Source organism: Saccostrea cucullata, unplaced genomic scaffold (genome assembly GCF_032062105.1).
Source record: "Saccostrea cucullata isolate Sc308-1 unplaced genomic scaffold, CSIRO_AGI_Scuc_v1 ctg4497, whole genome shotgun sequence".
NCBI classification, from domain to species: domain Eukaryota; kingdom Metazoa; phylum Mollusca; class Bivalvia; order Ostreida; family Ostreidae; genus Saccostrea; species Saccostrea cuccullata.
The window spans coordinates 47,813-72,705 of record NW_026939998.1 but is presented as its reverse complement, the minus strand read 5'-3'; the positions used below and the strand labels follow the sequence as shown (position 1 = coordinate 72,705).

General features: G+C 33.4%; 1 protein-coding gene across 1 annotated transcript; it reads left to right on the top strand.

Annotated features, from left to right (window-relative positions):
* Positions 1-129: 129 nt before the first annotated feature.
* LOC134254432 (uncharacterized) lies at positions 130-22,762 on the top strand. Its single transcript, XM_062736950.1, has 9 exons — positions 130-178; positions 460-756; positions 972-1,067; positions 2,706-2,806; positions 20,178-20,405; positions 21,028-21,155; positions 21,280-21,431; positions 21,909-22,129; positions 22,580-22,762. The coding sequence occupies exons 1-9, from the start codon at positions 130-132 to the stop codon at positions 22,760-22,762; spliced, it is 1,455 nt and encodes a 484-aa protein (XP_062592934.1).
* The last annotated feature ends 2,131 nt before the right edge of the window (positions 22,763-24,893 follow it).

Here is a 24,893-nt window from a genome sequence, read left to right as displayed (position 1 = left end):
CTCCTTTTAACAAAACATTACTAATGCAAACTTACAACTATAGTCAAAAAGAGTACAAAAGACAAACATGCGCTGACTATGACTGTATAAAGTCAGTAAAAAAGGTGGCGTCATCATTATCATACGGAGATGGAAGAACTTGTGTTGACCCCCGCCTCAGAAATCAGATTCGTACGTCGTAGATACATACTTTTATTTATAGTTATTAAGAAAAGTTATAAATTATGTTGATCATTCATACAATTAAAAGAAAAATGACTGTTTTTGAAAGTTTACTTTGACGCACATTTTGCCGATCCTTAAGTGTAGTCACCCTTTGCACAAAGTATAAACATTTTTACTCTGCATAACAGTGTGGTTTTTATTTTATTTTTTTTTTTGGGGGGGGGGGGGGTTAAAGCTTGGGGGGTTGGATATGTGAGTTAAAGTGTGTTGATACTAATGTGTTTCAATTTTCAGACATCGAACAAGTCAAAGGAAATATTTTGGACAATTTACCGGAGATACTGGATGTAGTGAGTATTAGCTCAATCCAGACCCCTCTGTTGAGTGCTGGGGTTATATCGCCAGAAGACCTGGAAATTATTTACAATAGCAGTGGCTGTTGTAGGGAAAAGACTTTGCAGTTGATCAAATTGATTTTACATAAAGGAGCAGAAGCCATTAAACTTTTCCTCTCAGCTTTGGACACTTCATGTGCTAAAAGTACAGTTCAAAATCTTCTCCAGCCAAGGGATGTCCAAAAGACAAGTTCCTGTAAGTTGAGCAAATATTCTAAAATTTGAGCCACGGTAAAATTTGAATTTATTGAATTTAATTTATCCAATTGTATCTCTATTGTTGCTGTGCAACCAAGATTGAATGATATTTTCCATTAAATTGATTGTTATTGACACATGTGCATCTAAATTAAAGATTTACAACATCAATTCCACATAGTAAAAATTTCAAAATATAACAACAAATTTCAGGTACAGGAAGGTATACAAAGATTGGTTACATTGCCTACGATGAAGAAACCGGATTGCTGTTTGAAGGAAAATTTGTGCTAGAGCTCAAGAGAAATGGTATGTTAAACATGCATCTGGTGCCTAAAATCATATAAGAATTACAAACAAAATGCGTAATTAAGTTCAAAAGTCCATTATAAATAGATCAGATCAAAACAGTCAAGTAAAAAAGTTTATATTGTCTTTTTTCTGTTTGACTCATTATCATGGCTATATTTTAAAGGACCTGGATTAATTCTACACCTAAAAATCTTGCTTATTTTCAATTTTTACATCCTTAAGATGAATTTCTTTAAAACCACAAAACGGTCTTTAATACTTTAAACATTCCTTTCAACGAAGGTGAGTTTGATTTAACCTACAGAGGATTTATACAACACCTGGTCCAGCAGGTTCTCAACTATTCCTTTTCTTTATCCTCACACAATTAATAACTATTTTAACATAATTATGTCACGTCCGTTAAAGGAGTACCTTATTTCAACATTTATAAAGTTTTTTCTGGGCTTTTCCATAGTACAACACAATGCAAATTATAAAGTCATGGTTAAGAATATGTTTGTGTTTGTTTGCTTGTTTTTGAACGTCCCTTTCTAGAATATTTTTACTCATATGAAGACACTACACACACCTGATGTTACTCATTTTTGTTTTGATAAAAATATATCCCCTATCTAATGATAAACAATGTAACCATCGTACGCCATCTTTTTTTCGAAGTCGGTCACATCCACTTGAATTGTCGTCTGAAACTCCGTAAAATAAATTCCCTGCAACCATATTTTTTTTCTGTGGCCAGTCTTACGGATATTGCAACCAGAAGTGCGCAACACCCTTACATATATTAAAAATTCCTCGTCAAACTCGATCTACTGCTTCTAATCAACAATGTGAGAAATAACCAAAGGGGGCCAGGAATCATGCAGTGCCGATGAGCAACGAGGGATCTTGATTTGAACGTCTAAACTTTTTTGTTGTTTGCACCATTTTACACAAGATATGAAAATCGATATTATTTCGGAGTTATGGTTGTGAATTACTTAATTTTAACCTGCTCTGCAATTATATTTTTGCAATTCCACACTTTTAATAAGTCTGAAAAAAAAATCACAAAATTTTAATATATGCCGTTTGAATTTATTGTTAACATTTTCACCAAATTTAAATATTGAAGGGATGTCAAAGCTCCTCATTCACAATATATATACACTAGACAAAATTGCTAATGCACCACATGCATGCTAATTCTTATTTGTGAATTGAACATTTGCCGGATCGGTATTAGTGTCGAACAAAAATTTTCAGCTGTGCACTTTTTTCTGAGTTTTTAATTACTACAAATGTAAAGAACATAAATAAATCGAAATGTTTTTCTTCGATAATGGAATAGACACGATATTATTTTTTTTCTATGATTTGGTCACACTTCAGTAAACACTGTAGTTATTTATAAGGTTTGACATTAATATGCTTTATTATTAGTAAAGTAACATATTTTTATATCAAATACTTCATAAACAGGTTTTTAATAGTGATGCGTTAGCAATTTTGTCTAGAGTATGTAGGCTTTTAAACTTTATTTTAATTTTAATTTTGCTCCTGTATAAGCCTACCTGTTTTTAACTTTCTTTGGAAACGGAGCTTTAAAAAAAAAATAAAAAAATAGAAACATAACATTAATATATTTTTCCATAGCCAGAGGTGAGGAAAAAGAAAAGAATATACCTGCTGCTTACACAAAGCCAAGAAAGGATGAAAAAATGGAAACATTATCTAAAGAATTTTTCTCTTCGAGTGTAAGTAAATTCATTTTTGTCAACAATAGCTTTATGCTCTTTTCATTAGTACTCGAAATTTTGAAAAAAAGAGAATAATAAGAATGAATTAAACATTATCCGATAACCAAATTACCTCTAAAGACCTTTAGACGTTACTTAACAAATATTTAAAATTAGATATGAAGATAACGAGCAGCAATCAATCTAAAAAGTCAATGGAAACAATGAAAAAAGGGCACAGAATAAACACTGACATTTCAAAACATCAGAGTTGGGATCCACTGCCATGGAGGAGAACCATACCACCGGTCACACCCATCGTGTGCTAGTTGTCATGATCGGGAAAATATGTACACAATTCAGTGTTTGAATAATGGTTTCGCGATGAAACAATAATATATAAGCAGTGTCGTTTTAAATCATCCATGGCACCAGATCCGACCTCCGATGTTTGGAGGTCTGTGTTTGCTCTGCTCCTATCCTGCATTTAAAATGTAAATTGCTACTTTAAAGTTTTTGATTGCGGTTACTAGTATACTTGAACTTAATGAGATACACATGAAATGCAATGGAATGGAAGTTATCGTCGTTGTTTTTGTGTAAATGCAAAGGACTAATGGTTCAATGTGGAGAAGACATAACACCTTGACGTGATTTCTCTAACAGCAATTTCCAATTACTTACTTTTTCATTTCAATAAAGTTATCATTTTGATAGCTCCCTGAACTGAAAAATTTCGTTATTTTTTAAACCATCCGAGTGTCCATGAATCATAATGCTATAACAAACAATTTCTAGAATCAAAAGTCCGTAAAACAATACAAAATAGGAGCAGAGCAAACACGGACCTCCAAAACATCAGATGTGGGATCAGGTGCCATGTAAACCACTTTAATGATATTTAATTTTTTTTCAAAAGATTGCTATGTTTACCCAGTCGAATGTGGAGTTTTATCCTTCATTGCACCTGATCCCACGTCTAGGGTTGTGTTAGGTTAGCGTTTAACCTGCGAAGAATTTGTTGTTGAATTTGATTTTTGTCCTTTCTTACAACAAATTGTTTGTAAGACTCATGATCTAAATTGTATTTAAGAGGAACTGGGATTTAATTTTTCATTTGGTAGTCCAACTTATACTGCAGCTCTCTTTCTAAGGAAAAAAACCGGTCACGGTAGCCTAGTGATAGAGCGTTCGCTTCGTGATCGAGAAGCCCGGGTTCGATTCTCGTTCGCAGCGCCGCGTCATACCTAAGACGTAAACAAAGGTGTTACTGTTCCTTCGCCAATCGCTCGGCACTAGAAGTGAAAGTCATGGGTCTTTCGGATATGACCTTTAAAACGTAGGTCCCGTGTCACGGTAGGCTCTGGCACGATAAAAAAACCCTCACTGTTCAATGGCCCTGAGTGAGGAGTATAGGTCAAAATTTGAAGCCCTTCTCCGGCATACAGTGACGTCTTCATATAAGTGAAAAATTTTCTCGAGAGACGTTAAACAATATACAATCAATTAATAGAAGGTAAAAATCTTCAAGTTTTGATTATATTCAACATTTTCAACAACCAAAGTGAATTCGAATCCCCATATCTATATTGGATTTCGAAACTTCATAAAAATCTATTCAAACAGAGATACATAGCGGGGTCCAGTAAATGTAATACTTAAGGAATCACTGTCTAGTTAGGAGGGTATGTCAGGGCATCAACAATAGTGGGAAACATGGGATAATTTAAGCATAACGGGCTTCTAACTAGACAGTGATTCCTTATATTTCCATTTCATTGTGAAATAAAATTGTAGATTTAGACTTTAAAAATGTAGATAAATAGATTTAAATCACATGATGACTTCCATGCCAATTTCAATAGTCCTCGCCAACCGACCTCAAACACAAAGGCAGCTGCACGAGATTTACATGCATATTTGGCCTCCTTAGCGTCAGAGACAGAGACAGATGCGCACGAGAATTGCATGCGTATTAGGCCTCCTTAGCTCCCGACCTACTGACCTGCCTAATTTACATTCCGGAAGAAGTATCAAGAAATAAACTACCCCTAACTTTCAAAGAGTTATCACAGAGAAAAAAATTAGAAATGGAAATATTGTAGTTAATTCCATGAATATTAATATAGAATTTTGATTCTGAAAACTGTTTGTTATCGCTATATGTTTCATGGATACTCGGCTGGTTTAAAAAATAACGAAATTAGAGATTTAGTACAATTTTTCAGTTCAAGGAGCTATCAAAATGATAACTTTGTTGAAATGAAAAAGTAAATAATTCTGCTGAGGAGAACATTAAGGCGCATTCAAAATATATGCACATGATCCACTATAGAAGGCTTATATCTAAAAAAAATGCCTGAAGAAAGAAACAGCAATAAGAAATTATACTTTACAGCATACCTATGTTAAGTAAGAAATTCAATGACACTTATCGTGTCTATGAATTTGCAGATAAAAGAGAAGGAAGTCACCTTCGATACTTCCATACTCATTCAAACATTTAAAAAATCAACCTTATATTCATTCTTAACAACATGTTGTATTCTAAAAACCAAACTGACAGATTTTAATGGTTTTAAGTGATGCCAAAATTTAAAAACACAAAGACGATGTTGTCTTGAAAACCAATCAATGTAGCTGATATGAATCATCTGAATATTAAAATCACAAGTGGTCTTTACCATGAAAAGAAACATGGTGCCCGGTTTCATCTATATGCAAAAAGATAAATTGTTTTCTAACGTAACCTTTTTTAAAACAAAAATTCCTTTTTTTTAAATGCATGTCAATTGAATATTTTAGAGGTCATATTGAAAGAAAGTCTTCTTTATTTTGTATAAGGTAGGATATGGAGATAACGAACAGTATTCAATTTCAAAGTCCATAAAGCAATACAAAACAGGGGCAGAGCAAACACAGATCTCCAAAACATCAGAAGTGGGATCAGGTGTCATGGAGAAGTGAGCACCCCCAGCTGACCGTCACACCCGCCGTGTGCTCCTTGTCATGATTGTGAAATAACGGAAAAATCCGTCGTCAATTCAGTGTATAAATAATAGACTTACTATTAGTACGAAAAACGTCAGTCAGCATTTAACTCAATAATAAATTCTATTTGCTGACGAGGTCATTGTATCAACCATAGGACTTTCGAAATAATGACTTTAAACGAGACTGCTGATTTGGATAAGTTGAACTTTAAGATCGATATTATTCTCTTCATATTTTTTACTCAACAGTTTACACGGAAATTGCAGACTGGTCTGTGAGCCCAATGCCCTTTTTTCTTAATGTGATTTTCACGCGGTTTGACTAGTTTTTTTTCACAACGTAAGGTATTGTTTTGAAACTCAATTTCACTGCACTGTACCTGATTTACAAATACGCATATGTCTGTTCAGATAATTTTCTATGCAACCCTGAAAAAGAATAAAATTGTTGAATAATAAAGATTTTCAAGGTTTATAACTACTCAGGAACACATACAAAGATTGTTATGCATTGTAGATTCAAATCCATATACTGTAGATCACTACTTTTTTGCGACACCTTATTTTCGCGAGATTGTCATTGACTCTATGTAAGCGAGACATAATTTTCACGAATAATTGTTATTCCTCTATGTAATCGTAAGGAATACTTTTTTGCGCGAGAATTAAATTTTTACGAACGCATTGTGTCGCGTTATTACGCAAAACTAAAGATCTCGTGAATAAAAAGTGAATTACAGCATGTTCAAATCATTCTGACTTAGTTTCGACAAAATATGATTACTATTAAAAAGTACAATTGAGGAAAATCTGTTTCGCTAAAATTCTATCCAAAAAAACAAAACAAACAAAAACAAAAAAAAAACAAAAAACAAATAACATTTAGCTATATTACATGTATATATTATAAAGAAACATCTCACTGTAGACGAGAAAGTCAGGATTGTTCAAATGATGACCCTTTGGGCTACAACGTAATATTTCAAGTTAAAATGTACCCCAGAATAAATTTATTTAAAATTTACTAATGAAGAATTTGTTTTCAATTTAAAAGTTGCAAAATCAGCGGTGAATGAGCCTGCGTGTTGATTTGTATTCTCAAAAATAATGGTATATCGGTTAGAAGAAATAACTTCACAATATAGGGCAAAGTATTAGGTGTAGAATGAGTAGAAAGATCTTTAGAAGATTTTGTCCCGTTTTGATATGAAGATTTCTGTACAGATAGCAGGAATTTGTTTACACGTCTTGTGGCATTCATAAAAATACCACATTATTGAAATTACTTTAGATTTCCTTTTTTGTTATTACTTAAACTTGCACGAATGTTGTCACGTTGCTTGGCACAATTTGGAGGTAAAGAGGGGATTCTGTGGATACTTCGTCGAGTAAGTGATTTATCTTAATTTCTTATTCATTGATAGTGACATGTGTACAAAAATTATATTGTCTTCAAATTGTATAAATAACTCAATCGGTAGAGCGCTTGCTCCGTGATCTAAAGGTCGTGAATCTTGACCCAAATTGACACAAGTCGATAAAAGAATAGGAAACACGTTTTTCGCCAAGCGCTTGGCTGTAAGAAGTGAAAATTGCAGGTTAGTCAGATGATACTTCAAAAACCGACGCTCCTTGTTAAGGCATGATAAAGATCCCTCAATGCACTGTCCAATGGCCCTAAGTACCGAGTAAAAGTTTAAATCTGAAACCCTTGACCAGTTTATCGAGACTTCTCTTTCTCGTAAATAACTAATACTTGAGATACTGTTAGCAATGAGCTCACTAAATGATACCCCTTCACCCATATAGATAAAATGGCAGTGTCCATATTTTGCTATAGGAAACCCAAATATGTGTTGGATCAAAAAGTAAAAAGTAGGTGCACACTGGCAATATGTAATAAAGATTCTTTAAAAATCTCATCAAATTTCATTCAGTGGTATTAGAGGAGTTCCTGATAAGAGATGGGCACCCCAAAGCGAAACACACTGACGCCCACACGGACGGAAAGACAGAGCGACGGACGGATTTCCCATTTCTATATACGCACTCGTTTTCGCGGTTACTATATACGCACTATACACGCACTCGTTTTTGAAGCGGGGATATAAAAATTAATGCTTACCCAAGGTTAACCTAAAATCGATTTTAGTATTAAAATCCTTTATGTACGGCGCCGCTGGAGGGTCAGTTAAAAAAATATTTTTATTTGTTCGGACAAATTAGAAATTCGTTCGGACGAATTAGTTATTTGTTCGGACGAATAAAATATTCGTTCGGACGAATTAGAAATTTGTTCGGACAAATTATTTTTTGTTCGGACAAATTTGATAATGTTCGGACGAATTAGTTATTTGTTCGGACAAATAAAATATTCGAACGAACGAATTAAATATTCGTACGAACGAATTAGTTATTTGTACGGACGAATTAGAAATTCGTTCGGAGGAATAAGAAATTCGTTCGGGCAAATTTGTTCGGACGGATTAGATATTTGTTCGGACAAATTAGATGTTTGCACAAATTATCTTTTAAAGAGAGATATACAATTTGTCTATTCAGGAGGATTCATCCCTTTTTAATACATAAATAGCTCTTTGGACCAGGACATACACACGTTGCAACTAGACGTGGTATTTAAGTCGGGTATGTTGATTGTAGATATTCGGAAATAATGGTTCTATACAGGTATATACCATAGGCCTAAAGTCTGCCATTCTGAAAGAATATTATCTGAGAGCCCACTAGTAAATTCATAGGGTCAGTTACTTCTTATCAAACATCTTTTCACTTCCATCCCTGACACACTCATAAGATTTGTCATAAATAAACATCATCTGGTTCTACCAGACCAACTTTTGCTGGTGATGTAAAATTGGTAACACTGGGATGCCAGTAGTCAGTTACCTCTTCTTTGAAAAGATAAGATCCACTCCTTAAGGTTTTATTCTTCATACTGCAGGCAATTGGTACGGGAAAAAATTGGCATTGAAAAAGTAAGCGCCCCCACCCCCACCCCCACGAAATAGGACTGTCAACTTTGGGCAACTTTTCCTGTGTCCCTTTTTTTTTACTTGTCAACTTTTCAGGTAAGTATTTTTTTTCTCAGCCCCCCCCCTTCAAAAACGCTGCTACGTTGCTGTATTGTATTATTTAGATAAACTTCGGACTCAAAACTTCGAGCCTCTTATTCGATGGGTCTTAATTTTTTTTAAGGTGGGGATTACTAGCTAGGACATTTGTAGTTTTGCTTCTATACCGCTGTTCCCACATTTAAGTATTTTGTGATAAAGGAACAAAAAGAGGGAATCTCAATAGTCCATCTCCAATGGATTCTTTCTAAGATCGTTAAAAACTATTTTTAAGTATCTATATATAAATTCTATTTTATATTTAAATATCAGAAAAGCGCATGATTTAAAACATGCAGGTATAAATTGACCAAATTAAACACACGCCCTTTTCGGGAAAAGGATAAAAAAAAAAATAGATGAATACATGTACGGTCCTAGAAAGTGCAGTAAAATTTAAAAACACATCATAATTTAATGCAAGTTAAGCTTCTCAATGATTAAGACAATCGAGCGTTTTAAATAGAGGAAGGGGGGGGGGGGCTTGTTACTTGAAAATATTTTGACATTCATTCATTCATGATTTATTTTCCTCATAAAAGGGGTTGGTTTTTTATAATTCCCCTTTCTAGTGAGTCATTGGCCTATCGAACCTCCGAACTGGTACTCAACTGTAAAAGCGTATAAACAAAATTAAGAAATGCTGAAAGTGAAATTAAATAGTTTGTTCGACTGCATGTACCTTTCCAATAAGGGGAGGGGCTATAATTATGCTCTGTAAATCAACAGACTAGGGAATATACCAGATTGACCGGTTGACATCTTAATTCACCGGCTCGCGATTCATAGGAAGAACCTGAGATCTATATACGAACAGGTTCATATTTGTGAAGTTTTCTTAATTTACAAACAGGAATATTTAATTAAAAACTCAATGAGGACCTTTCTTCATTTTATACACCGCATATGTACCAGATTGTTTGATTGAATGTTTTACGCCGAATCGGAAATATTTCATCCACATATGCCTCAGAAATGTATTTCAAAAATCATTTACATGTCATGATTAATAAATGCAGGGTAGTGAATATGTACATCAAATTTATCAGAAAGAAATTAACATTAAAACGACTTATCTTTAAAATTTTTATTGATAATGTTGTTCATTAAAGTTATTTGGCAAAGAATCAAAATAAAATGAAACGTCTTGGTGCAAATCGTACATGCATCGCGGTGTCCTGACAGTTGTTCACATTTTCTCTAATTTGTCCGAACAGATAACTAATTCGTCCGAACGAATTTCTAATTCGTCCATACAAATAACTAATTTTTCCGAACGAATTTCTAATTTGTCCGAACAAATATCTAATTCGTCGGAACAAATAACTAATTCGTCCGAACGAATTTCTAATTTGTCCGAACAAATAAAAATATTTTTACCTGGCCCTCTAGCGGCACCGTATTTATGTAACATGGCAATAGATTGGTATCCCTCTAGTTTTGAAATACTTAATTTAAAATTAAATTTTTATGTTCGGATTCAGACTTGTTTTTGAAATGTTAAGTTTCATAAACATTACATGCAGGCAAAAAGAAAACAAGAGGCCCATGGGCCACATCGCTCACCTGAGAAGCTTTGGCCATTCTGTTCTTTACCAGATTTCCCCCTTGTAATACCCTTGTGACCTCAACCTACCCCACTGATCATAATTTAAACAATTTGAAATCTACATTAACCCAGTATGCTTCAACATAAGTTTCAGCTTTTCTGGCCCAGTGGTTCTTGAGAAAAAGATTTTCAAAGATATTTTCTATATATTTCTGTGTAAAACATTGATTCCCCAATGTGGCTCCGTCCTACCCCCGGGGGTCATGATTTGAACAATTTAGAATTAACATTACCCCAGGATGCTTCCACGTAAGTTTCAGCTTTTCTGGCCCAGTGGTTCTTGAGAAGAAGATTTTTTAATGACCCAACCCTATTTTTGTCTTTTCTTGATTATCTCCCCTTGCGAGGGGATATGTCCCTTCATTTTAACAATTTAAATTTCCCTTCACCCAAGGATGCTTTGTACCAAGTTTGGTCAAAATTGGCCCAGTGGTTCTTGAGAAGAAGTCGAAAATTTGAAAAGTTTACAGACGGACGGACGGACGCACGACGGAGAAAATGTGATCAGAAAAGCTCACCTGAGCCTTCGGCTCAGTTGAGCTAAAAATAGGATGACATCTTTTATAGGATACTTTTATCAAGTGTATTAATTTGTTTTGAAAGTTCTTCTCCAAATTTTGAAAATTTTATAATATACAAGTTTTATTTCCCTGAAAAATAAGGTAATAATTAAGGATAACGAAAGCTTAATGTATATATTAGTGAAAGATTTTAAATTTTTAAGCTCTTCAAAATAGTGCTCCAAAATTTCATTTCCAAACACTGTGCTAAGAATTATTGATGTTGATGGAATATTTTTTAAAATATTTAAAAAGTTTGCGTTCTTCTGGGACAACCCTCATAATGAAAAAATGACAATAGACACAACATTTAAATATGATTAAACGACGTCCACCTACATAATTCAGGGAAGCTTTTAAGCACAATGATATTGTAAATGTTTGACAATACAATTAGAGACATCGATAATGTATAATAAGCCATTTGATCGTTGTTTTTCTTTTTACAATCGAACAAAAATTTACTCGGTTTTTATAAATTTTTTTTTGACTATTTGAATAAGCTAAAACATGTTCATGCCCGGTTTCTTTCATAATAACAAGTGGTTGTACAATATGTCGGAGAACTTTTATATAAATATCAATTTTTTTTTACTTTACTATTCAATAAAGGGATTTTTAAATGGTCCCTCCAATTGTTTGATGATTATTTTATACAGTTGTTGATTGGGGTAGAGGGAAACAGTCGATTTGTTGGACCGGAGTGCAAGCTGTTACATGTACCCAAGGCCGTACGCTTGCACTCCGGTCCAACAGGTCGACTGTTTCCCAAGACCCGTATCAACAACTGTTTTGTTATACTCCTACCAAATCAAATTCAAATATTTAACAAAAGTAAAATTATTTTGGGAGAGAGAGACTTTATCATGTTTATGTGTATTTATCAACAATCATGAATTATAACAAACAAGAATGACATAAACAGATCTAAAGCTACTAGCTATGTCTTGTAGAATACATTTCAATTCTTTGATAAATTTGATACATTTGAATTGCTAATGGTAACCTTACATCCATGGAAAGAAAAGATTGATTGTGTGAAATTCACGTTAGGGATACTGATGCGTGTGTTCTCAAAATTTCCAAACATTGGATTGTCAAGAAGAAGAGCAAGTTCTTCAACGTTAACATCAACATTTTCTGAAAGTACATTGGAGTATCGACTGGATTTCATCCCCGTTTTCCGTTGCGAAACGACCATTGGTCATTTCTGTTTATCTTAATGACATGTTAAAATTACTCGGCACTCCTCGACTGATTACATTTAAATCATGATTACTAATGCGAATCAGCCGAGGTTTGCCGAATGAGGAAGACATAACGCAGTTTCGCGCCATATGACGTCAGCGGGCAAGACTTTTTAACAGTCAATTTTAAACAGTTCTTTAGACCGACAGTCGGGAAAAAACAGTTGAACTGTTGGACTTTTAAAGTAAGAAATTATATAGGGACTGTTTAGTCGGCGTATAACAATCTGATGTATCTCCCCTTGTAACAAGACGTGGTCCTACGTTTCATTTCATTTGAAACCCCTTATTTATTTACTTGAGAATAGTTTGAGGTAGGTTTGTTTGCAGTTGATAATATTTATGACGCCCACAACAATGACAATAAGGATATGCATCGGTAGATTGCAATAGAAAAAGCTCACATTATTCTTTGGCTAAGGCAAACTTTACAGATTTTAAAAGAAAAAAAATCAATTTATGTGCTATGATTGCGACACACCAATGCGATTGAAAAAGCAAAAGGGACCAGAAATATTTAGCGTAACTGGATACGTTGAAGTGATTCGTCGCATTTAGTGATTAACAAAAGCCATTCATTTATTCTGAAAAGCTGCTTGTGCATATGCCATAATCGTTTACAAAGCCTATCAGAACAGACTCAAAACGAAACCAACTTTACCCTAAAGTTGGTAAGTAAGGATTTTTATTCTATTCCTTTTCTTTCTTTCATATTTTGAAAAGGCAAAATTTCATAATTTGAGATAAACATATGGATATATACTGACACTCTACAACTATTCGTAAGACTTTTTTTACAAGAGTGAATAGACTAGCTAAAAAAGGAATCGTTTTAAAACAAACCCGTTTTATATACTGCATAAAAATCCCAATATGTATTAAAAGGGGGGAAATCTGGTAAAGAACAGAATGGTCAAAGCTTCTCAGGTCAGCGATGTGGCCCATCGGCCTCTTGTTTACTTTACTATTCAATAAAAGGATTTTTAAATAGTCCCTCCAATTGTTTGATGATTATTTTATACAGTTGTTGATTGGGGTAGAGGGAAACAGTCGATCTGTTGGACCGGAGTGCAAGCTGTTACATGTACCCAAGGCCGTAGGTACGAAAGCCCAGAAGGCTAGATTCGAAATTTGAGATTCGAAATTCGAGTTTCGAAATTTAAGATCCAGATTAACCAATCAAAAGCGGGTTCAACATTTGATTACTCCCCTTTATTATGATTTTACTATCAAGAAATCGTTTACTATATTTATAACAAATAAGTCTTTTGATTAACTTACAATGCAAGAAAGAGTGTTATACATATTAGAAGGAAATACAAATAATCATTAGGTTTTTGACCAGCAAGATATACCTCAATTTATATTATGGCTTTTAAAATATTAAATAGAATACATATATCAGGAGTATATATATTTTTGTCCACTGGTTAATGACATATAGATGAATTTATAAATATGTGTCAAGTGTCTAAAGATGAACAGTAACCCCACCCCTACTCCCCCTCCACCTGCCCATTTTTCCAAACACACTGAAAATGTTACTTTATAAAACTTGAAAGGCGACGTAGTATTGATAAATAAAAATCGCGTTCGTTTTCCTGATAGAGGGATAACATAAAATTAGGTATTTAATTATTTATCTTCATCTAAGGTTTTGATTTCTTGAATTGATTAAAAATTATATATACAATGCAGATTGGCAATATGAAATGAAATAAATGCGGCATTTATTTCATCTTATAGCAATAGTAGATGAGTCCAAGTCAGATGCAGAACTATAACGTTATGGTTATATATTTTAGACTCTGATCATAGCCTTCTTTCCAAAGACTGAAATATACTCGTGAAACCTTATAACGCTACAGTTCGATTCAACATTCAAGTCTCACTGCACAAATGTACCCTTTATAAATTTAATGAAATATATACCCGGCTTTGAAGTACTGTAGAGTGTAGAGACGATTCATAATATTTCATATTTAATATATTATAATCAAATACAATATTCTCCCTCAGAAACGATCTGATAATAAAAAAATAGTCGACATACTTGTTCTGCAAGTCAACGATAAGACCTTATGATATTCCATATACACGTATCTACTACTTTGTTTAATGAGAAAAATAAGATTATATATGTATTTTTCAAAATGAAATCCAATTTATTTTTAATTTCGTTTTAATACATAAAATATTTTTGATTGCATTATCATTTTAGCAAATGACCCATTTCTTATAAATATATTCAACGATTACTTGGTAGTAAAATATAACAAAGGGGAGTAATCAAATGTCGAAACTCAAATTTCGAATCTCGAATTTCGAATCTCGTATTTCGAAACTTGAATCTCGAATGAGCCTTCTGGGCTTTCGTACGTATGCTTGCACTCCGGTCCAACAGGTCCCGTATGTATATTGAAAAGCTGCTTGTGCATATGCCATAATCGTTTTCAAAGCCTATCAGAACAAACCAATTTTACCCTTAAGTTGGTAGGTAAGAATTTTTATTCTATTCCTTTTCTTTCTTCCATATTTTGAAAAATCAAAACTTCATAATTTGAGATAAACATATGGATATACAGTGTATATTGAAACTCTACAACTATTCGTAAGATTTTTTACAATTGTGAATAAACTAGCTAAAAAGGAATCGGTTAAGAAACTGCTAATTCCGTTTTATATACTGCATTAAAATCCTAAGGAAGGTTATAAAAGCTTCTAATTCCTACGTTTACTACATGTACAATTTATGTCAATTTATTTTCAATTTTATAAATTTTGTGCATCGAAAACGCCTAGAGACAGTACTAGGCAGATTTTGAACAGCGTAAAAAATACCGTAGCCAAAAAACACGTGCATAATAATCATAACAGTTTTGAGAAAAACATTTTTAGTTTTAGTACCAATTGATGTATTGGAGGGTATCAACATCGTTACTGCAAAATCATGGACATCGCATTTCCATTAGAAAATATGCGAATTTTCAGCAAATATTTTATACAATCATAGGTTGAAATGTAGTCAGATAATAGAGTAAGGAGCCTTAAAACATATACTTCACGTGGTATCTGTTTATACAGTCTTGTCTAAAGGACCGGTCTGCATGTCTCATAGTTGAATTCGAACTTGCGAACTAGAGGATAAACTTTTTAATCCGCGACGCTAGAATATACATGTACACTGTTACCACTGCGCATGCACGCAAACGACATCAACTACTGGTAATAACAATAGACTTTCAAGACAGATCATCGAAAAGGACTGTCTGTTTAGTTCAATAAAAGTGAGAGTATGTTCCCCAACTTTAAAAAACAGACTTTCAAAGTTCTAATGCTTATGCGATGAATAAATGGGAAAGTTTGAAAATCCAGGGATTTGTATGAGGTTGAAACAAAGATATTTGCAGTTTCGTTTAAGGTCGGCATTTCGTAAGATCTATGGTCGATATAATGACCTTGTCAGCAAATACAATTCATCATTAAGTCAAATACTGTCTTTGCTTTTATACTATTTATTATGCCATTATTTGCACACTGAATTGTCGACGCAACGGATTTTTTTCCCGTTATTTCCCGATCATGACAAAGATCATACGGCGGATATGAAATGTCGACAGAGGTTGTTCACTCTTTCAAGGCACCTGATCCCACCTCTGATGTTCGCAAGGTCCGTGTTTGCTCTGCTCCTATCTCCAACTTTTGAAAGTGAAGATGAAACCTGATGCTGCTTTTAATTTTTGATGTTATCATCCGTAAGACAATACCGCGTGTTCTGTTAATTCGAGCGTCAATAAATTTACATGTTTGATGTTGTGACTTACCAGAATTACGTTATTCATCAATATACACTATATAGATTAACATGAAAATCTTTATTACAGGGACTAATTCTATACATGCATTCAAATTCTATAGTATTATAGTTACCACCTGCATTTGGTGATTACGACACTCCAACAATCAATTCAATTGATGTTTAAGAGCATGTCTTTTAGTAAAATCCGTTTTCAAATCCAGACAGACTACAAACAGAGTAGTTGATTTTACACAGAGTCGAAAAGATCGTTAATACTATTAGTCAGCAATTTGTTACATCTATGGTCGTTTATTTGCCTTCATCTCAAATATAATTTGCAATTTGAACAACAGCTTGTATTCTATACCAGGGTCAACTGTTAAACCTTCATTTTGCTGAATGAAATATTACTCAATTTTCCTTCGGATAATTTTATAATGCTGATCAATACGCGCTGGTACACGGGATACTTACCTCTTCTTTATCTGGAATATCCGGGGTTCATTTCTGAGGTCAACAGTAATGCGTTTTTGTAGACGCATGGCGGCAGAAGATACAACAGAAGTAAGTCGATTTTGTTCAAATGTTATTTCAAAAGTAAATAGGATTTTACTAAGCATAAGATCGTAATTACAGGCATATTTTTTTTTTTAGGAAAGACACCCTTAAAAGGAAATGCAAGAAAAGCAAGAAATATGTGATGAAGTATGTATATATAGTCCATTTTTAAAAGTAACTTTAATTAAGTCTAGTAAGAGGCACTCATTCAAAAACAATTAAATATAGTCAACCCCTTTCGTCAATAAATATCAAAGCAAATTTCAAGGACGTCATCGTTTTGTTTATTTCTAAAGACTATATACGCAAATTTTAGCTCTCTTGCAAAAGGGACATAGTATAAAATATACTATAATATACGTCAGTATTCTTTATTTAGCATAATTTCATAATTTCTGTTTCTTGTAGTAGAAAATGTCTGTATAACTTTACTTTTGGATTTCCACAATCCAATACTTACTACTAAACTACTTGAAGTAAAAATATCAATATTTATAGCTTAGATGATTTTTTTTTTACCTGATCCCACCTCTGATGTTTAAGAGGTCCGTTTATTTTTCTGCTCCTATTTTGTATTGTTCTATGGACTCTGGTTAACCCCTTACATGGCATATACGCATTTCTCCGCATCTGACTTGAAAAAGAAGTATAGTGTGAAAAACATTCATAACCTCGTTAATGCTGGACATTTCAGAATAAATCTTGCACCGTTGGAAAGACAAAATAAATACAGAGAAATATTACACAGAAAATATTTATATTGGTTGTACCAGTATTTTACTAGGTTGAGTAAAACTTTGCGCACTATTTGAGCGATTTTTCTATTATCGAAATCAATGCCGGGGTAACACGTAATATGTAAAAATGCTAAATTCTGGTGTTTACATCCCAACCCTACCCAATCCCCCCAAAATACTTAAAATTGGTTTGTAAAAAAAATGTACAACATGTTCATAATTTTCCACACAACAATAAAATATTTTTAATATATTTACCTAAGCAAAAAGAAAATAGAATGATACTCATTATTTTGTAATCGGAGTCGGAGCAGAGTATGAGAAAACAAGAGGTTTGATTACTATTTTCTACTCTTTTTAATCGATGATTAGATTCTTCAGGATAATAAAACTATTATGGACTTTTTAGATGGGATACATCACGCAGGTACGATAAGGCATCCCAGAGAATATTGTATTGTTCTCTGTGGAAGCAATTCTCTGAACTTCAAATGTATGACGTCATAAATGAAAATGACGTCAAGTCACTGCATACTTGAGCTGTAATGATGGTGAGAGTGTCATAAACATAACACCTTATTTCAATCTGCATCTTTATATATTCTTTTGTGAAATTATGTAAGAGGAGTTTCCCCTCTAGCTGAATCCTGCTTGGGAAAAATGTATATTGGCCTTGTTTTAAAACAGATGACGATATTCAGCGGAAAATACCCTCAGATTTGTTGGCATGTCGAAGTTAATGGGAAATATTTTGTACCAAAGAAATAGTATAACTTTTCCCAAGCACATTTCGGGTTCAAAAGGATGCAACGAGTTTAATTATGTGACAAAAAGTTAATAATAATTCTGTTAATAACCTGCGCCAAAGCGATTTATGTGAAACATTCCAAAAAAGAAGAAATTACTGTCAAGTGATCAACAAGGTCATGTGATATCGTAACAAATATGTTTATATATAGCATAGAGAACTCTCCATATGAATTAAGTACATAACTTAAAAATAAAACTCAAAATCAACCTTGCAGTGCAGTGTTACGATTTAAATGCATATTAAGCTCCGGGAAGCCTTAACAGTACTGCGCACCAATTATCAGGCCTTTATAGGGTTGGTAACCCTATTCAGGCCTGATAATTGGTAATGTATCCCTTCTAAACAGTCCATAATTGTATAATGTAATGTTTATCCCCGCACTGTGTGGACGTTCACAGCTCCATGCACCTGATTTCACCTCTGATATTCTGGAGGTCCGTGTTTGCTCTGCTCCTCTTTTGTATTGTTTTATATACTCTGATCTTGAATACTGTTCGTTATCTCCATATACATGTTTTTCACTACAATGGTTACATAATAATCAAGATGTTCGTCCTATTTTCGTAAAAAAGTCAATTTATTCTCTCTTAATACATACACCTTAAACTATTTTTCATATAAGATCGTGTAATATCACTATAAGGAATGAACTGACTATAGTGTTAAGAACATGTGTGTTTATAAAAAATGGGTGTTTATAAAAAATGTGTATCATGATAAAAATATGTGGAAATCTTGGCACATTGGCAACAATGTGTGAACAATTATACATAAGCGCCCAGATTAAATAAGACATATATCAGCACATATTGTTGCCGCCAGTCACATAAGCGGCATTATAGGCAAGTATAAGTAACCCTACTGCCCCTTTGCTTCAATTTGATAAAAGATGTTTTTGCAAAGTGATTTATTGATATTTGTGTATTCTAACGTAACAGCTTCATGTCAAGGATAGCAATGATGATGTTTGTATATCATTGTCCTGAACCGGGGATGATGCTGCGCTCTCTATTGAGCAGAATCCTTAACTTATTCATGCTACTGTACATAAAATTTTGAAAACACTTAATTGGTTTTCTTTTATTGCAGGTACATTGTCATTTATTGATTGTCATACAGTGCTTAATGATGAGTGATATACTATACAATTTGTCTAAAGCTTTATCAAACATGCTATGATGTTTTATTCCGCACATACCAAAATAGAATAAAAATATAATTCAAATTTTGTTTTCTGACTTGTCTTTAAGAACTCAAGAACTCTGATAGCCTACAAAGATATACATTTAAGGATTTCTTTAATCAACATGTCAGTAAGACAATGAACGTTATTTATATGTTTAGCAAAAGTAGTGAAATAAAGTGATAGCTCCTTGTAAATTGAGAGACTAGTGAAAAAATCGAATAATTGTCAAAACGAAGGTTGTCATGGATGAAATGACGAGATTTAAATGATTTAAAGTTGTTTTATCTTGTTATCAGGACATGATGTCACATATATCCTTTACAAATTATAACGTCTATTTGATATCTAAATGAGTTTTTGTGTATTTCTATATTGAATTGTCAAATATTTCACGGGAAAATTGAGCAAATACTGTGCCGATACCGAAAATCTGGAAATTCTTAAGTCGACTTTATTTTTGCGAATTCGGCTCAAAATGCTGTTGATTAATTTTTACGTTTCAAAATTTTGAGAATGACCTCTGCTTTGTTTACATTTTCTTACTGGTGATTTAGTTTTAAGAAAAATATTTTTGCGAATGCAATGAACTCGCAAATTTTGTAAACATTTTCAAAAGCAAAAATTTCCAGATTTACGATTTGTATGTCCTCATAAAATATTTAAATTTTGAAAAGATTTACACTGATTTATTTTAAGCATTTTTAAATTTTATTTTACTTATTATTTAATGTTTGCAATTAAACCATTTATTTTTGTAGAACACCAAACAAATCATTATGAATGTGGAAACACAGAGACAGAGACAGAATTTGATTGAAGAGTTAAAGAATCTGGTCGGAATGACTACAAATTCTCCTCTTACCGTGGCTGTGATCGGGACACCTGGGTCTGGAAAGTCCTCCTTCATTAACACCATGATCACTAGCATGACAGGAAACTACAGGCATTGGACAAGGACGGGAGATTTTGGGGGATCTGGTCAAACAGTAACCCATCGTGCAATTTGGTAAGATTTCATGTTCAATCGTGACATTGCAAAAGAACGGTCCAATATATCATCTGCATATGCGGTTTATATGTCTTAGTTGACTCGATACTCAAGGGAATGTTTTTTGTATGAACAATTTATAAACGAGGTAAGTTATTGACAAACAAATTGATAAAACAAAAATATCAGCAGTCTCGTTTAAAGTCATCATTTGCAAGTTGAAGGGTCGATACAATGACCTTGTCAGCAAATAGAATCTAACATTAAGTCAAATGCTGCCTGACTTTTCATTGCAGTTGTTGCACACTGAATTTATATTGCTTCAAAGGATTTGAGACATTTCTGTGTGATTTTTTTATACTTCATTAAAGAATACTTTAATGCTGTAGACCAATTACGTCATTATATGTTGTTTATATGGTACATACTAGTATGGAAAAACCTTATCATAACAGTTTGTTATTTGCTTTTAAGTAAAAAATAAACATATAAAATTAGTGATCAATCAAAAGTTATATGCCTTAGAAAGAGTAAATACTTGTAACTGTTTTCGATACTTTAGGATAAGAAAAGAGAGATACAGCTCCACTGCCGATCCGTCACTCCAGGGGTATAATTAGCCAAACTTTTTAGACATTGCGGGATTTCAGGATACTAACGATGAAGTCACAAGGGAGCTTTTAAACCTTCTATTTTATGGAAGGATTCCCTCCGACGTGCCTCTAGATGAAGTAGCAGAAGATATAAGGTATTTGAATATGACAAAAGAATGGAATTTTCTTATCCCATACCTCAAAACATTTATATAACTGTATGAAGTAAAAGAGCTATATACTTCATGCATATTGTGCAGGGTTTTTTCTGCCTTTTAGACAAAGGGGAGTGACGTATACAGACATTAAGTATCCAGAAGAACAGGGAAACAAGAAGGTCGACAGAATTATTTTTATTGCATCTGCAGTAGATTTACATTTACCTGTACAACTAATGCATGCTGTATCGACAATACTTCGTCGAAGAAGAGGTGCAAATTCCAGTACTTTGTATAATTTGTTTTATACAAATGATAACAAAATCATTGAAATTAATATTTATTAAGATATGTAATTTGTTAGACTAAGAATTCCTTTGATAGTTTGGTTTGTTCTTAATATTGGGAGAATTTTGAATACTGATGAGTTTCCATTTTTCTTTCTGGATGAAATGGTTGTTTTTTGATAAATCTGGATGTGTTGCAGTGTAGGATATTCAGGTAGACAGGATATGAATCAGCGTTATCTAATACGGGCAGTATTGTCGGTTTCACCCTCATTTCAGTGAAGGAAATACCGCGGGAAAATGTTTTTGGCGATTTCCATGTCGTCTATTTCCATGTTTGTGTTATGTCTTGCACATGTAGATTTTTACCCATGTTTTTAAAGCATCGAATAACCAATGGGGGATTTTGAACATACAAATCTATTTGGTCCAAGATGATTTATTTCAAATTATACTTATACAGATATTCCGATATTTGGTGTTTTAACGAAGAGAGATCGAAGAAGACAAAACGTTAGGGAATTCGAGGCAAACGAGGCCATCTTTAAAACAACGCTTGGATTGGCTCACCTGGGCTATCTGCAGTGCACAAATTACTGCGATGATAACATAAACAAGATTCGTGAAAGAACACGGAAAAATTATCCTGAACTAGACATACCTGTGTTAAGGTTTCTAATACAAGTAAGTATTTTTAAAGATTGATTTTGAATTGTACTATTCAATCAGACTTTGCATTAAAAAATCCTCATTCATAGGCATTAGCAATTGGTCTTGTCTGATATTCTGTGCAGTACAGGGATTACTGTAGATGACGTTGAAAGTTGATTAAGATGACCGTTGAAGTGATCCTTTGCTGCAGAGGACTTTTATAGCCCTCCATTTTTTTGCCAGTCATATGTTATACCATCCTAGCTGTTAGTACCTATTTTGTAGATGAAATATGAAGCTTGTGCAACATTAAAAGCTCCAATTTCTAATGACAAAATTTCCGTTTTTTAATGCACTTGATTCAGATGTGGTTTTAAAATAGCATCAATTTTTAAAATTAAAATTTTTCAAATTTGTCATTTTCATGAATCCAAAGCCTTTGTTCAGTTTTGTTTGTGATGTAACGTTTATTATTTCCAACAGGTTTTCGATCCTGAGCAAGAGGCTGCTGATTTTCACAGGGTGAGAGGATTTTCATGGAGAAGATTGAAATTGGGGTTTTGGAAAATTGTTGCACGACTGAGAAGAGCTGACAATATATATTTGGTTTTTTCTATTGTTGTTATCTTGCTCATTGCTATAATGCTTCAACAAGTGTTATTCTGACAATGATAAAAGCATGTTAATGTGCTCTTTTTCAAAATAGAATGAACATACATGTATTTTTTTTCAAATCATCTATAAACCTATTTGGGTTTATTTATGATTGGTATATTTTGTATTTTTACAAAAATCTAAAATGAAATTTGTTACCATAACAAACATTGATCGATCAAAAAACATACAAACAAAAGAAGTTCATGAACAGGAAATAAAACATGAACTCATTGATATTCGTGTGAGGAGAAAGCATCCCCACTCCGTGTGCACCATGTTTTGATCATGGTCAAACAATTAGATTGACTGATTGATTTGTTATACAGTATAATTTGTCTAAACCGGCTACCGCCGGTTCCATAAAATTTGGCCGGTTTAGACAGAATCCGGAGTGCAGGAAAAATGCAGGAAAATATTAATTTTGAAAATTTCGTTATTTATTTACAAGTTCATCATATACATAATATAAAATGTAATTATATGATGGAATCAATCAATATTCTGGAGTCTGGAAACTATAAAATAGTCTCAGATGACTTACTGTATTTTCTTGTTTGTTCAAGAAGTTTGAAAGTCGGGTGAAATGTTACCTAAATCAAAATCTACAGGCACGCATAATATAGGCCTACTATATATCAAGCGGGCCAGGTTTCGCTTGTCAAAGAGCTCATTCAATGTAAAAACAGTAATGCACAATTATTTACGATGTACTAATTATTGGATTGAACTTTTAATTTTTATGTAAAAAATTATGTCTTCCCCCACATGGCTATGGCGCCATTTTGAAATGCGTTCGATTTTCGATCCCGATTTATATTTTGATTTGTAAATCGCGTTCATAATTTTTTGTTATGTTATAATGTGATAAAGGAGTTAAAACAAAGTTGTATTTTTTTTTAAATTGTAATTCAATCATATATTAGTAATTTTTTTTCAATTAGGCTGTTTCACTGCCGCATTTCACTGAGTTCGTCTCATGGCACTGCTAATGTAAACACAGATTATCACATCCACCACGAAAGGGGTTAATTGCTTTGAAGTAACTCAGGTGTGGCCGGATTAGAGGAAATAATTACCGTTAATTATGAGCGGTTGGGGCCAGTATGGCCGTTCGGAATACAGAATAGACAGTATCCGGAGTACACAGAATTTGTTCAAATGAATTTGTTAAAGAAGTTCATGGGACTAAAATTTATAGACGGAATGGACAAAAATTCGGAGTACTCAGAGTCCGGATTAGACAAATTTTACTGTATTGACTTCCCACATAATAAATACTCTTTTAGAGAGGTGACTATAAACCGATGAAGAAAATCAAATATAGTTCTATACTTGACACTCAGGACCACTGAGTAGTGGGAATTCTTCCTTGCGTCAATGCATACTGTGACACCGGGTCACGGATTTTTAAGGTTTCAAAATTTCTATTTCAGTCGTGTTGCTAAGGAACATTAATATTTTACAAACTTTGTTTATGCCTTAGGTCGGATGCCACGCTGCGAACAAGAATCAAACCCGGATTTCCAATCAGGAAGTGAGCGTTCTTTAAAAGAAATGAAAACTTCGGCTAATATTTACACATATGGTCATTTTAACGACATTTTAACAAACGCGTTTTATAAAATACTGTTTTTAAACATGACTTTCGAATTCTCTGTTACATACGAGGGCTGTTCAATAAATAATGTCCTCAGTGCTCAGAAAGAAGCAAAAGACGCTTTTCAATGATTTATGCTTCATGATTTTACTTATTAATCTCTTTTAAGTAAAGTACATGTCCGTAACATTTTTTATCCAATTTCTGATCGTTTGTAGAACTCATTTTTGGGTATGACCCTTAGTATACTGGAAAATGGCAGATCCAATGATTTCCCGGACTTGTTTCTTCCTTCTGAAAGGTGTTTTTTCCAAGTTTGGAAATAGAAACAAGTCAAAAGGTCAAAGATCTAGCGAATATTGTTTATGTGAAAAAACATTGACTTTCTGTTTATCCCGAAAACCCCTTAACTCTTCAGGGCATGTGGGTTTGGACGCTGTCTTGAAGAAATTCAATGTAGTGGATTCCTGATTCTGGGTCCTTCCTCTGATAAACCTTTTGATTTTTTGGCCAAAAAAGTGCTTTCTAGACTCCTCCAGATAT